Source organism: Orycteropus afer, unplaced genomic scaffold, assembly GCF_000298275.1.
Source record: "Orycteropus afer afer isolate SDZICR_OR568_19922 unplaced genomic scaffold, OryAfe1.0 scaffold00017, whole genome shotgun sequence".
In the NCBI taxonomy this organism is placed as follows: Eukaryota; Metazoa; Chordata; class Mammalia; order Tubulidentata; family Orycteropodidae; genus Orycteropus; species Orycteropus afer.
In genome coordinates, this window is record NW_006921604.1 from 12,609,176 (window position 1) to 12,624,989 (window position 15,814).

Consider the following 15,814-nt stretch of genomic DNA (forward strand, 5'->3'; position numbering starts at 1 on the left):
TAGTTCTTCTGGTCTCATAGTTGTATAGGTTGCAGATCGGATGGTGTACCAGTCGCTAGGACTGATTGTTTCCATTAATTTTGGTTTTCTTCTTTCTCGACGAGGAGAGACCCGTTGTTGCATCTAGATGGCAGTCTCCTAGCTTTTAAGGTCCCAGTTGCTACTCGCCAAAGTAGTAGGTGGAACAATGTTTTGTTAGTATGTTATGCCAATTGAGCTTGATGTCCCCTGTGACCATGGTTCAGGGTAGCTTTTTTGTTTTTCATTCTGCTTGAATGTTTTCTCACAGATCCCCAATTTAACAACTTATCTTCTTCAGGTCTTGATTCCCAATATCACTTTTCTGAATCCTTTCTTAACCTAATGTAAACTCGTGATCCCCTTCCCTAATATTCCTTCTCTTTCTCTTTTTGAGGTAGCCATTTTTCATGCTTTATTTTTCTTTGTTACTTAATACCACCTGATATACTCAGTATGTTACTTACATAAGCTACATGAGGAACAGGATTTTGTGTGTTCCACCTGCTACTGTTTGTAGGCTAAATGTTGAATAAAAGAAGTGAGGTTGCTTGCCAGGTTATAGAAATGCAGGGAGGCTGGTAAAGGAGCAGAGGGCCAGGGGGACATAGTAACAGAAGAGGTCTGAGTGAGGTGGTGGGAGCCAGATCTTAAAAACCATGGCATGGAATGAGAAGTCATCCAAGGTTTGGGAGCAGAAGCAAGTCACTTTAGCCTGTTCATGTGCTCATTTTATCAGATCTCATAGTGACTCTATCTGGTACCTACTATGAGCCAGGCATTGGACTTAAAGAAGTGCAAGACAAATGTGGTTGCTGCTTTAATGAAGCTGAGAGGCTTTGGGTGGTGGGATATCTCATTAAACTGCCCCACTTAAATGGGCCTTCTCTTATCCAAGTACTTGATCATTTTAGCCTGTGCATGTTTTGTTTTTTCACATTTCTTATTTAACTGAAAAGTTGAAATTTAAATTAATTCACGAGCCCTCATCTGAACAAAAGGGTAGTAGTTCCTAACCCATAGTCTTGCGCAAATGTGAGTTAATGAGTGAACCTAAAGCATCTGGGACCATACCTCAAATTTGGAGAGCTCCATAGAATTAACCATTAGACTTCTTGGGAGGGATCTCTGCTTTTTAAGTATAGATCTTGCAGGGGTTTCTGCCACTGGTTGGTTATGACAGAACTAACGGAGGCATACTGTGCAAAGAAGTTTCTGGTTTTGAGGTAGCCATTTTGTTGTGGTATATATTGGTTTCAGATGCCAGTAACACTTAGATTAATATGAACCAGTAAACTAGTAGCATTGAATGATCTGCTACAAAAATATGCCATGTCTTGATTGCAATAAATGTCACAGAACAGAATATGTATGGACTGTTGAATGGAAAATCAATTTGCTCTGTAAACTTTCACCCAGATCACAATTTTTAAAATGTATTTATATATGCCCTGCCTTCAGCTGTTTACTTAAGTGTTGTATCTGTGAGAACATTTGTGGAAATGTTAGGCATTTAATTAATTAATTGTGCTTGTTTAAATCTTAGAGGCTTCAAGAAGCGTGCCCCTCGGGCACTCAAGGAGATCCGGAAATTTGCCATGAAAGAGATGGGAACACCAGATGTGCGCATTGACACCAGGCTCAACAAAGCTGTCTGGGCCAAAGGAATACGGTATGAAAGTTCTTTGTGTTAAAAAATGAATGTGTACAGTTACATGGAAATAAAAAGCAAATGTGTGACAGTGACTGAAAGGGTGAAATAGCATCTGTAGGGAAGCCCTTTAAAGTGACATTTGAACTGAGACCGAGCTGATGCAGGGGCCATGGGCAAAGAAACAGTGTGGTGTTTTGGTCTACATAACATCTTGTAGAACACAGGTCAGTGAAGCTGGAGAGCAATGAATGCCTTGAACAGTCAGTGACGATGGAGAAACAGGCTGGGGCCACACCATCTAGCATCTTGTGATCATGGTGAAGAGTTTAAATTTATCCTAGACATAATAGGAAGCCATTGGAGCAGTGGTTCTTAACTGGGGGTGATGTTGCCACCCTCAGGGGATGTTTCATTATCGCTACTAGGTATTGCCATTTGCATCCAATGGGTAGAGAACGCAGATGGTGTACAACAAAGAATTGTCCAGCCCAAGGTGTTAATAGTGCTGCTGTTGTGAAACCCCACATTAGAATGCCATAAATGGGGGTGGTATATCCTGTGGAAGATGCTGTAAAGTACTAGAGTGCAAAGTAGGGGGCCAGTTAGAGGCATGGTGATGGATAGACTAGTCAGATTGTGTGTGACTGGAGCTTGAGACAGGTGGGAAAAGGACCTGAAACTGTTAAGCTTACTGTGCAGCATTAGGGGTCTGGCAGGGCAGTATCCACTAAGGCCCAATAAGATGAGGGAGAAATGGTATCATGTGAGCCAGAAGTCCTGACTTTCAGGAATACAGTGCCTAGTATGTCCTTAGATCATAGCAAGAGGAAGCACAGTGAGCTGTAAGGCTGCTGAGATTTTGGGTGAGATGGGATCAGAATCATAATCAGATGGCCATGTTGGTAAGTAGAGGCAAAAAACAGCACTTTTGAATGTAAGTGGTGGCTGCTTGCTCAGGCATGCATCCTGAGATGGCAGCATTTGCTGTCCACCTGTGGGGGTGTTTTTCAGGGAGCTGATAACCCATCTAGAGGCTGGTTGGTCAGATTACAGCGCTGGACAAACCATTAGGAGCATGTTACAGAAATGATAGATGGGATGTATGACTATGGTTAGGATCTCTTTTCTTGAAAGGAGACATTGCCTTTAGTGAAACATTTGTATTTTCACTTAGAAATGTCCCATACCGCATCCGTGTACGGTTGTCAAGAAAACGTAACGAGGATGAAGATTCACCAAACAAGCTCTATACATTGGTTACCTATGTACCTGTAACCACTTTCAAAAGTAAGTTTTACACAATCCCAAAGCTATTTAAATTGGATTTAAAAAAAAGTTTTTAGCTCTTTTATAATCTCAGTTTAACTGTTTAACAAATACTTACTGTGTATCTGTATGCTGGGGAACCTTCCAGTAGGGATTGTAAGTTAAAAATATGGTCATTATACCTATTGAAAAATTAGATAATGGTATGGGAAGATGCTGGAGGATACAAAACTGGTCCATTAAAGACATGGAAAGAGTAGAAAGAAAAACTCCCAAAGATCATATGGAAAATGGAGTAATAAAAAGTCCTAAAAACTTCAAGAAAAGATTTTGAAGTTCAATTGGTGAAATATGTGACTAGAAATTGACTCACTGGTCTTTCTTTTGCAGACCTACAGACAGTCAACGTGGATGAAAACTAACAGCTGATTATCAAATAAAGTTTTAAAACTGCCTTCATGTGATTCTGTTTTCCTTTTCCAAATGCAATTACCACATGCTTGTTGTGAGGTGGGTATCCAAAGGAGGTTCTCAATGGTGAAATCATTTGGAGAGCTTTCTTCAAAGATTGATGACTGAGCTCACCACCTAGAGCTCTGGTAGCATAGTGCCTAAGGCATTTGACTGCTAACCAGAAGGCTGGTGGTTCAAACTCCTTGGAAGGAAGACTAGGCAGTCTACTTACCTGGCGATAACTGCCTCAGAAACTCAATTCACTAAAGGCAATTTTGAAGTATAACCTGGTTTGAGAACTGCTGCCCTATATAGTTTTGTATCCTCCAGCATCTTCCCATACCATTATCTAATTTTTCAATAGGTATAATACCCATATTTTTAACTTAACAATCCCAACTGGAAGGTTCCCCAGCATACAGATACACAATAAGTATTTGTTAAACAGTTAAATTGAGATTATAAAAGAGCTAAAAACTTTTTAAAATCCAATTTAAATAGCTTTGGGATTGTGTAAAACTTAACTTTTGAAAGTGGTTACAGGTACGTAGGTAACCTGTGTGTAGAAATTGGAGGTATAATGTTAATGCTGCTTTGCATGTTCATTTGCCATTGGTCACTTTGAGCTGCTCATATAATGACATCTGTAGCATCTTAGATTTAATGAAACACAATTATACATCTTTAAGCTTCTGCCTGTGTGCAGAGTATCTGAAAAACAGAGTCTTAGAATGATGATTTTTGATGGGGTAATGAGACCATGTTTTTGTGTGAGAACTCATTTTAGCTCATTTGTAATAGCCCAGTGAGGTGTTTTTAGCCAAGGCTCGGGTAGTTTATTATAGTAACAAATCTTTGCTGTTAAATTCAGCCCTAAAAGCTAAGTGTTGCGGGATTGTTTTAACCATGGAACGTTTATTAAATGTCACCATAAAAAGGTCATTCTTTGAAGCTCTATCAGTGACCATGCTGCATAGCCAAGATGGGGCTGACAACCACCTACAAGTGTGTTGCATTATCCATAAGAACATGGTTGAGTGATGGCAAAGACACCTGACCAGCTCATCTAGTCACTGCCACAGTTCACCTGGGCTTCGTGTGGATAAGAACAGTCTAGATCTTAAAACACTAAGACAAAGTGAAAGAAGGACCAAGTCAGTACAAAAATGTCTTATTAAAAAACTTGGAGGCCAACGTTGAAAGCATGGTTTGTGCACATTTTTGGAAGGACATACAAAGTGAATACAACCAAATACATTAAAATGGTTTCAATTACCAGCATTGAAACAAAATTAGTGCAAAAAAAAAAAAAAGCTAAATACAATTGCACAGATAGTGGCTCTTAGATCTTGTGAACTTGACTCTAAAACCACACCCATCAAGCAAGTGAAAAAAGAGCTTGGGGCTCCTCTCTCAGTACAAGAAAGCTGACTTGTTCCTTATGAGGAACAAAATCATACAACAGAAACGCTCGTTTCGTCAAATCCAGTTAAGTGAAATTAGAGGTCATGGTGTCGTGCGAACTGTTGTATAGATAACCCTACAGCACTGACAATGTCCAGTTGTTGATTTTCTTGAATAAACAAATGTTTGAAGGTTGCATCAGTTTCCCTGGCCGCAGTTCTGGCTGTCAGGTTGCTCTATCCAGATCCCCAGTATGTAAAGGGTGTACTCCAAAGGAACTAGACAAATCTGGATCTGCAGGCTGACAACCCAAGAAACATCCTGCGATCCTTGCTTTGGTATGGTGGGCTCCAGTGTGCTCCACAGCAAGCTGCTGTCCTGCTACCGGTTACTCAGCTTGAGTTCAGGCTGAGATTGGTGGCTCAATTCAAAGGTTTTGAGACTGTACTGATTGATCTTGGCATTTTCGAGTTTGCATTTAATTTCTAGTGGCTTTTCAAAGAAGTTTACTAGTGATTGTTCAGTCAGAAGTGATGCTAAAATGTGTTCAAGAGAGACAGTCCAATCCTCTTCTCTACCTGTCTCATTGGGACATATTTCAGAGTCCTGGGGAATAGTTCCAGTGTCGGCAAAAACAGAGTCCTGGTCAGGAGAAGGCCCTGAAACCCGCAGGTCTTCCCCTGCCTCCTGGGAGCAGCTTCCAGAGCTGCTGCTGCGCTGCCCTACTTCCCCTATCTGCAGCAGGAGAGTGGTTACCGTGGCGATGGCTTGATACAAATCGTTTTCTTCTGGATCTTCATGGAACATACTGTACAGAGTTTTACAGAATTGGATAAATTCTCTCTGGAATTAAAAAAAAGTTTATATGTGGTAGCATAACCAGGACGGAAGTATAATTATTTTTTAAAAAACTAAATTACTTGAGAAAACCATCTAATAATTTTTTTTTTTTAATGTGCCATCAAGTCAGACCTGACTCATAGCGATCCCTCCTTGGGTTTCCGAGGCAGTATCACTACGGAAGTAGATTGCCCAACCTGGAAGCAAAATGTAAGGAAAGGTAGTCTCTACCACGCCACTCTGGAAACATGCTATTCAAGGTGATGTCAGGAAATTTTAGCACACTTGGAAAGGTTAATACAGCAACTACAAAGCAATAAAAATTAATGTATGCCTTCTCAGAGGATGTGCACACACTTTAACCCAGCAAGTCAACCTGCAGATTCATCCAAAAGAAACCAGAGCTAGTGTTTATAGTAGAAAACAGTTGGAAACTGCCCAAATGCTATGTTAAATAGTTAAAATTCATCTGGTAGGAACATCACACAACTACAGGTTTTAAAATGATGGAGTAGACACTGCCTTCTCGGGTTATAACATCCTCTTGCCTAAATGGAGACTAATGTGATAAGTGATGTTCCAGGTGAGATTCTGCTACACAGTTACCTAGGAATAGAGAAAAGGTGGAAAACTAATTTAACAATATTTAGTGATTTTGGGAAAACTACAATTATTTTGAAGTAAAAGAAAAGTATTAAACATTATGAACCCACTTTTGTTTAAATCATTCATAATGAAAAAGAAATGGTGTATGTACACCAGAATGTTAGAGTGAAATGAAAATCTGAAAGCAACTCCCCAGGAGAGTAGGACAGCATTTCTCAAATGCTGTGTGAAAACAGTGATGCCACAAGCAGTCTTTTAGTTTTTTTTTAAAAAAAAGACTGAGAAGGATGACATGCTAAATTCCTCTTCTGAATACCCACAGTACACATGAGCACTGAAAATAAGTCCTAAAAGGAATGTTTGCAACTTTCAGTCTACATTTCCCAATGCCAGAAGGACCCTTTTCAAAAATAGAAACCAAAAAACACCATCACCTATTGTGATGCAGTGAATTACTTAATAAGACTTTCTAGCCATGGTCTTTGTGAGTCCCACCAGATGACTGCGTGGCACTATGCAAGTGTGAGGTGCTTGTGGTCCAGCAAGGGGATTGGATAGCTTACAAATAATGTAAATAAGGAACGTGGCATCCTTGTGGGGTTGGGGCCATGCAAGTAAGCTTTATGGAACTCCTAATGTGGGGATTGGTCGGTTAGGCTGTCTGCTGGCTTAAAATGAGCCATCCCAGAGGCAGAAAGGGAAGAATCACACTGCCATAAAGAAGAGCCAGGAGTAGAGCCCGTCCATGGACCCAGGATCCGTATGCTGAGAGACAGCAGGCAGCAGAACCAAGAGATTGGCATGAGATCTAGTGGTGGGTTTTCTGGCCCACAGAGTGAGAAAGCTGAGTGCCTCTGGGCAAGAGGCTTATTGGCACAGTGGGTGCCTCTCTAGGCACCTGTTGGCAAAGCAGAAAGCTTCCTAACACTTGCCTGAGTAGGTCAAAGGTCAAGGCCAAAGAGAAGCATGTCTGGCACAGCTGAGCATCTGCTGTGCTGGCTGAAGAACTGTATCCTGAGCTGTTTCTGATCCTGAATTATACATAACTTGTTACTTCCCTAACAAACCCTTTAATCCTAAGTATTGTCTATGAGTTCTTCAGCAGAGAAGCAGAGAGTACTGTGGGAGGGATGGCTGGTGTCAGAATTGGTAAAAGGTTGGAGGGTAGAGGCATGTCTGACCTCCGTGTCATAGGAATAAGCCTTGGGCTGTTCATCTTGATTCTCTCCCTTCCTCCTGAAATTTGAAGATGTCAGACGATGTTGCCCCACACCCTTTTTGCACTTAGCACCACCACACAGCACTGGAGGTCAGTGCAGAACCCTTAACTAAAAATGCTCAGAGGTGGAGATTCCTGTCAGTACTGCATACCATGTAGTAAGTGGTTTTTCAAGAAAATCAAGCATGTACACCAATATTTTCTAGGGAAGAATGCTGTGGGCACCGTTCCCCTGTCTCCAATATGCTTCTGTCACCTTAGTGAATAAATCTTCATCACCACCTGGGTAAATGAATTTAAGATTTAAAAAAAAAAAAATCTTTAAAGACACAAAGTGTGTATCAGCCTTCTCTTACAAGGGCTTTGAATATCTTGAATGAAGATATGTATGTAAACATACATATATATATATATATATAAAGGAAGTCTGGTGGTGCAGTGCATAAGGCTTTTGACTGCTAACCAGGTTGGTGGTTCAAACCTATTAGCCACTCTGCGGAAGAAAGACTGGGTGATCTACTTCGATGAAGATTTACTGCCTCAGAAATCCAATGGGGGTCGTCATTATGAGTCGGGATCAACTCGATGGCATTGGGTTTGGTTTATGTACATAGATATGGAATATCTTTGAATCTCTGCACTGATCACAATTTAAATATTTCCCATTTAATTACCACAATGTTGACTTCACAGAAATTACAAGACCCTTTAATTATGTCTTTGGAGATCTAGGGACTGAAAGCCTTACCCCTAAACAAATCATTTGGCAAAATAGTTCATTTTCTGCACAGATTAAACCCCATACCTGGCTCATTTTGGGTAACTCTTTCTCAGTTTTATCTTTTTCTTTGGCTAAATCCTTAATCATCTGCTTCAGCTGTTTCTGATAATCAGTCGCATCACCTTGAGGTAAAGGAAACACAATATATAATTTAATCTAAACAAATTCAATGAAAACAAACAGGGAAATATGTAGAAGGTCATGTTGAAGGGATGAGGAATTCCGTATGTAAATTCCCACACAGACCGTGAAAGCAGATGACTGACCAATGGCCTATGGATGGAGTGTACTAGCTGGGCGACTTTTGCTTCAAAAGGACCCATGAAACGCATTCAGTGGGAAGAAAACACACGAAGGGGGGGGCGGAGGCAACACCTGAACTCAGGAGGGTTCTGGCTTCTGAAAGCAGTGGGCTTCACTCATGGGAGGGAGCAAAGGGGGGATAGACAAGTCTCTACTGGGAGGAGTAGCTGAAGTCAGCAACTGCAGTGGTGCATCCAACAGGAAAGAAACAACGAAAAGTGGTACGTACCATTTGATTTCCCAAAAACCAGGGGTCTTGAAGTTGACAACAGAGGATTTTTTAATGGTGACTGACTGTCCTGGTCATTTTCAGTGAGTGCTTTGAAAATAAAAAAAAGAAAAAATATATTTAAATCAAACAAAATTCATTCTGAACAACAAAAGAGTAATTTAGCTTTTTAAACTAAGGCAGAACTACTGTCAAAGCCAGTAGTTCCCAATCTGAGTTGCAGAGTCTTTGCCTGGTCCATGAACCCAAATGCAAACGAGGCATCACTGGACACACCAAAAAATAAAATGCCTTACAGACCTAAGTATGCCTTTTCTCAGAGGCATGTCAATATTGATGTAATTAATACTACACAGATTCACGGAAAGACACTGCTGATGTTGACCTGGAAGAATATATAGAAAAATCCTATTTTGTAAAACTACAATGTGTTTGTGTATAGATAAACTTGGACACAAATGTTCACAGCACCATTTTGTATACACACGTACACATACATGGATTATCACACATACTCTAAACTCTAGAAGTGAATACACCAAATCTCTGGACAGTGGGATTGCAGGTAATAATTTTTAACATTTTCATGGTATTATTTTTCTATCATGGTCATATACTGTTATACTTACATGATTTCTAAAAAATAATATTGAAAACAGCCTTACTAAATCCAAAGAAGACAATTTAGGAGTTTCTTGAAACTAAAACTACAGTTCCATTGGAGCCCTCATGCACTGTGGTGGGAGTGTAAAATGGAGCAGCCACTTTGGAAAACAGTTTAGCGAGTCCTCAAAAAGTCAGAGTTACTGTTTGACCTGGCAATTCCACTCCTAGGTACATACCCAAGAGGAAGGAAAACAGGTCTACATAAAAACCTGTGCACAGTTTTCATAGCAGTATTACTCATAGTAGACAAAAGCGGAGTATCTAAAGATCCATAAACAAACTGCAGTATATTCATAGATAAGAGTATTGTTGTTGTTGTTGTTATGTGCCGTCGAGTCAGCCCTGACTCATTGCGACCCCTTCTTGGGTTTCCAAGGCAGTATCACTACGGAAGTAGGATTGCCCAACCTTCCTTCCGAGGAGTGGCTGGTGGGTTTGAACCACCAGCCGTCTGGTTAGCAGGCAAGTGTCTTAGCCACTATGCTACCAGAGCTCCCAGATAAGAGTATTATTCACCCATAAAGAGAAAGAAGTTCTGACATACGCTACAGTATGGATGAACCTTGAGAACAGTAGTTAAGTGACAGATGCCAGACACAAAACGCTACATGCATAGTATACGATTCCATTTACATGAAATGTACAGAACAGGCAAATCTATAGGGACAAAAAGTAAATGAGTGGTTTCCTGGTGCCGAAGGGAATGAACGAGGCAGAGGTCAGGGCGAGAGCTAAAGGCTATGGGGTTTCTTTTTGGGATTAAGAAAATGTTCTAAAATTGTGATGATGGGTTATACAACTCTGAATATACTAAAAACCAATGAATGGTACACTTTAAATTTATGGTATGTGAATTACAGATTAATAAAGCTATTACAAGAAAAAAATAACAACTGTAAGAAGGAATGACAGACAAACCTAACCCAAAACACCCACTGCCATGAAGTCTATTCCGACTTACAGCGACCATAGAGGATAGAGAACTAACTGCCCCACAGGGTTTCCAAGGCTAAAATCTTTACAGAAGCAGATGGCCTCATCTGTCTCCCATGAAGTGGCTGGTGGGTTTTAACCACTGACCTTTTGTTTAGAAGCTGCATGCTTTAGCCACTGAGCCACCATCCCTGACAAAGAATCCTCATATTTTAAAATGTAATTTACTAATAAACCATTTGCTGAATAAATTAAAGGTGAAATTCAATTGTGATTCAACAAATACCCACAAGATGGCACCAGAGTCTTGATGATCCACCCTCTTCCCCACTTGAGAGGTAGCTTTCTGGGTGTTTTGTTTTTCTCTTGCTTAGTATTATAACTTCGCCCTAAATGAATTCTAAGCAATGGCACATATGAGAATCCACTCAGAAAACGACTGTTGCCACTGTTAGGTGCCATTGAGTTGGTTCCAAATCATAGCAACCATATGTACAACAGAATGAAACACCTCTTGGTCCTGCACCATTCTTATAATCCTTGCTATGCTTGAGCCTGTCGTTTTAGCCATTGTGTCAATCCAACTAGTTGAGGGTCTTCCCCTTTGTCACTGACCCATTTACCAAGCATGATATCCTTAAAAAAATTACAAACCCTGAATGGCACTTGTTAGGTGCTGTCAAGTTGTTTCCAACTTATGTTGTTGTTATGTGCCGTCGAGTCGGTCCTGACTCATAGCAACCCCTCCTTGGGTTTCCAAGGCGGTATCACTACGGAAGTGGATGGCCCAACCTTCCTCCCGAGGAGTGGCTGGTGGGTTTGAACCACCAGCCTTCTGCTTAGCAGTCAACTGCCAACTCATAGTGACCCTTTGTACAACAGAACAAAACACTTGTTCCATTCTTAAAATCAGTATGTTGCAGCCATTGTGTCAATCCCTCTTGTTGAGGGTCTCCCCCTTTTTTGCTGACCCTCTACTTTACCAAGCATGAAACCTATCTCCAGGGGATGGTCCCTTCTGACATGACAAAAGTAGGTGAGATGAAGTCTGGCCATTGTTGCTTCCAAGGAGCATTCTGGTTGCACATCTTCCACGACAGATTTGTTTCCTCTTCTAGTAGTCCATAGTACTTTCAATATTCTTCACCAGCACCACAATTCAAAGGCATCAACTCTTCTTCAGTCTTCTTTATTCACATGTCCAGCTTTCACATGCATTATGAGGCAACTGAAAACACCATGGCTTGGGTCAAGCTACCTTACTCCTCAAACTGACATCTTTGCTCTTTCATACTATAAAGAGGTCTTTTGCAGCAGATCTACCCAATGTGTGGTAATAATGGGAATGAGTTTTCTTGGGAATAGCCACTTGGTTGCTAAAAAGAGACTGAGTCCTTACCTTCAAAGAGCTTGGTACACAGATATCACTCTAACAAAACGCTGTAATGGAAGAAACAACATACTTGCACTGGCACCACAGAGTAAGGAGCAATTAACTCAGGGAGTGGGCGAGTGTCCAGGAAGGAAGTATGTTAAGTATTAATAGCGACAAACCCCAAAAAAAACAAACCCACTGCTGTCGGGTCGATTCCAACTCATAGCGATACCCACTGGGTTTCCGAGGCGGTAAATCTTTACAGAAGTAAATTGCCCAGTCTTGCTTCTGCAGAGTGGCTGGTGGGTTTGAACCACCAACCTTCTGGTTAGCAGTCAGATGCCTTAGGCACTGTACTACCTTATCAAATAGCGAGAAGGATCTAGAAACGCCAAACAATCCACAAAGCACAGCTTCCCAACCTCTTTCACATCATGGTACACAGAAAATGAATCCCTTCGGAAGAGACAGTAGAGTATGCCAGAGGAGGCTTCCAAAAACCAAACCCAGCCCACTGCCTTTGAGTTGATTCCGACACAGCGATCCCCACTGGGTTTCCAAGGCTATAAATCTTTATGGCAGTAGATTGCCTCATCTTCCTCCCATGGAGGAGCTGGTGGGTTTGAACCATTGACCTTCTGGTTAGCAGGCAGCTGCTTGACCTACTACATGACCAGAGCACCTAGGGCTTCCTAAAAAACCTCATTCCATTATATATTTATGCATAAATATAAAATAAAATGCACTAGGGAAAATACAAAATACTGAGTTTATATAAAATTTTTAAATTATATCCTTTTAACCTTTATAAATGAGATATTTAATCTAACTTCTATAAACATGACTTTAAAAAATTTTGTGATCACCTATATTATGTTGCTTATAAATTCAAGGCTGTAAAATGTATCAAGAGACAATTTCTATGAAGGTTCTCATTTTCTCTATCTTCATGGACTGCACAGGCCAAAATCTGAAAACACAAACAAACAAACTTATATTTGGTTACCTGAAACTTTCCTTCTCAAGCTTGCGTTTTCCTGTGGGAGATAACTTCATCAATTCAATAGATACCAGCAGCAGGAAAGTGTCTTTTATGGTTCATGGACTTTCATTAGTTGATGTGGAGACAGTTCTCCTTTTCTGTCATTATCATTTCCATCTTCATCATTTCTAATGAGATGACTGTGGCAGCTGAAGCAACTTCAGCTTCTTGATCAAGAAGAGAAAAATCCAGTTCCAATGAGAGGGCCTTGTATATGAGTATATACGCTGCTTTGGACACAATCTGGCCGCCTGAGGCAGTCGAGACACTTACTGTCATCAAAATCATACCACTCTCGTATTTATTCCCTGTGAAAGTAGTCTAGTGCCTTCCTTCCATCCCTCCATGGTAGTTGGGAATAACAATAAAACTATAGTGGCAAGGATCTGCATTTAAATTCATAGGGATTCTGACATGTCCAAGTCACTGCTGGGAAAATCAACTAAGGCATCCAAATGATTTCTCCTGCATCTACTGTAAGAAAATTGCTTGAGATATATGCAACACAAGTACCAAAGGCAGGGTTTATATATGCAATGTCTTAGGGGCATCCAGAGAATTTGGACAACAGCAGGGATCTGACAGAGCAACAGGAGGGATCTTAGGTAAGAGGAAGGACACAGGCTCCACCCCAAAGAGGCAGGAAGCAGGGGAACGAGAAGCCAGGGGACCACAGGTTTTAAATCAAGAAGGGAGTGCATCAGGGTTATATCCTTTTCCCATACTTATTCAATCTGTATGCTGATCAAATAATCCAAGAAGCTGGATTATATGAAGAAGAATATGGCATCAGGATTGGAGGAGAATCATTAACAACCTGCGATATGCTGATGACACAACTTTGCTTGATGAAAGTGAGGACGACTTGAAGCACTTACTGATGAAGACTGAAGAATACAGTCTGCAGTATGGATTACAACTCAATATAAAGAAAACAAAAATCCTCACAACTGGACCTATAAGCAGCATCATGATAAATGAAGAAAAGACTGAAGTTGTCAAAAACTTCACATTGCTGGGTTCTATAATCGGTAACAATGGAAACAGCAGCAAGGACATCAGATGATGTATAGCACTGGGGAAGTTGGCTGCAAAGGACCTCTTTCAAGTGCTGAAGAACAAAGATGTTTCCTTGAGAACTAAGGTGCACCTGACACAAGCCATGATATTTTCAATCACGTTATATGCATATGAGAGCTGGACAATGAATAAGGAAGACCAAAGAATTGATGCTTTTGAGTTGTGGTGCTGGCAAAGAATACTGAGAGTACCATGGACTGCTAAAAGATCTAACAAATCTGTCATGGAGGAAGCGCAGCCAGAATGCTCCTTGGAAGCGAGAATGGCCAGACTTCGTCTCACCTGCTTTGGTCATGTTGTCAGACGGGACCATTCCCTGGAGAAGGATATCATGGTTGGGAAGGTGGAGGGTCAACGAAAGAGGGGAAGGCCCTCAACGAGATGGATTGACACAGTGGCTGTGGCAATGGGCTCAAGTACAGCAAGGATCATGGAGCTGGTGTGGGACCAGGTGGTGTTTCATTCTGCTGTGCATGGGGTCACTATGAGTCAGAGACAACTTGAAGGCACCTAACAACAGGGATCTTCAGCACTTAGCTTTACTTTGTCATAAAAAGTTCAATACAATTTTTTCATTTTATAAGAGGTTTTCCACATGGTTTATTTTCTACACTTTTGATGTTTTTCAAGATCCTCAGTTTTGCATTTTCAACTCAGGATACCAATCCATATCAAGAACTCTGACCTAGCCAAAGTTCCCTATCCTCCTGGTGTCATTTCTGATGTAGTTTGTATCAGCTCTGCCTAAGTCGTTGAACAGAAATATTAATCTTTTTTTCCTGTCCCAGAAGTTGCCTTCGCAAGTTTTCTCAGTACATCATTCTCCTCAAAATCATTATGTCCTCACCAAGGAGGATATTCAAGCAGCCAAAAAACCTATGAAGAAATTCTCACGATCATTAGCTATTAGAGAGATGCAAATCAAAACAACATTGAGATACCATCTTGCTCTAGCACTAGTAGCAAAGTTCAACAAGACAGAAAATAACAAATGCTGGCAAGGTTGTGGAGAGATTGGGACTGTCATACACTGCTGGTGGAACTGTAAAATGGTACAACCACTGTGGAAAGCAGTATGGCGATTCCTTCAAAAGTTGGAATTAAATATACCATTTGACCCAGCCATTCCATTACTAGGTATATATCCTAAAGATGAGAGAGCCATGACAAGAACAAACATAGGCACACCCATACTCATCGCAGCACTATTTACAATAGCCAAAAGATGGAAACAACCTAGATGTCCATCAACTGAGGAATGGATAACCAAACTATGGTACATACACACAATGGAATACTATGCAACGCTAAAGAATAATGTGGAATCTGCAAAACACCGCATAACGTGGATGAACTTGGAGGACATTATGCTGAGTGAAATAAGTCAATCACAAAAGGACAAATATTGTATTAGTCCGTTACTGTAAAAATCAAGGAAGGAACTTGACACCAGGATGTTAGGGAACTTCGGCTAGGTCAGAGTTCTTGCTATGAAGGAAATTTTCTTTGTTGGTTACCAGGGGTGGGAGGGTAAGGTAGGGAACACTGTTAGATAGATAGAGGTAAGTACTGATTTGGGTGAAGAGAAGGGCAATGTACCAAATGTGAGTAATCAACATGGTGGCATTAAGGAAGAGAAAGACATAGAGAGGTATGTGGGAGGTACAGACAACAAAGATGAACCCTTTTGCACATACTGTACTGCATTGTCAGTGAAGGCAAACATGGGTATATGGGTGGATAAATGGGTGGACAGGCTGAACTAGTAGGTATGTCTATGAAGCAGGGAATGTACTCAAGAACATGTATAGAGGTGGCAGACAATGGTCCTAAGTTTATTTGTATGATCTGAATTCCCAGGTGTATAGTAGAGCTGACAAGGGGCAAGGTTGTGGTCACAGCTTGGTCACAGCCAGCTACCCAGAGGGACTGAGTAGTTGAACCT

The 15,814-nt window shown here is 40.9% G+C and overlaps 2 protein-coding genes across 2 annotated transcripts in view; one reads left to right on the forward strand and one right to left on the reverse strand.

Moving 5' to 3' along the window:
* Window positions 1-3,360, forward strand: part of RPL31 (ribosomal protein L31) — a 6,139-nt gene extending 2,779 nt beyond the window's left edge. The window contains exons 2-4 of the mRNA XM_007959477.2: window positions 1,565-1,690; window positions 2,847-2,959; window positions 3,329-3,360. Coding sequence (XP_007957668.1) covers window positions 1,565-1,690; window positions 2,847-2,959; window positions 3,329-3,360 — 271 coding nt within the window. The remainder of the gene's footprint in view (window positions 1-1,564; window positions 1,691-2,846; window positions 2,960-3,328) is intronic.
* A 1,816-nt stretch (window positions 3,361-5,176) lies between these two features.
* TBC1D8 (TBC1 domain family member 8) overlaps window positions 5,177-15,814 on the reverse strand; it is a 168,116-nt gene continuing 157,478 nt past the window's right edge. The window contains exons 18-20 of the mRNA XM_007959479.2: window positions 8,774-8,863; window positions 8,266-8,363; window positions 5,177-5,638 (exon numbers count right to left, since the gene is read on the reverse strand). Coding sequence (XP_007957670.1) covers window positions 5,177-5,638; window positions 8,266-8,363; window positions 8,774-8,863 — 650 coding nt within the window. The remainder of the gene's footprint in view (window positions 5,639-8,265; window positions 8,364-8,773; window positions 8,864-15,814) is intronic.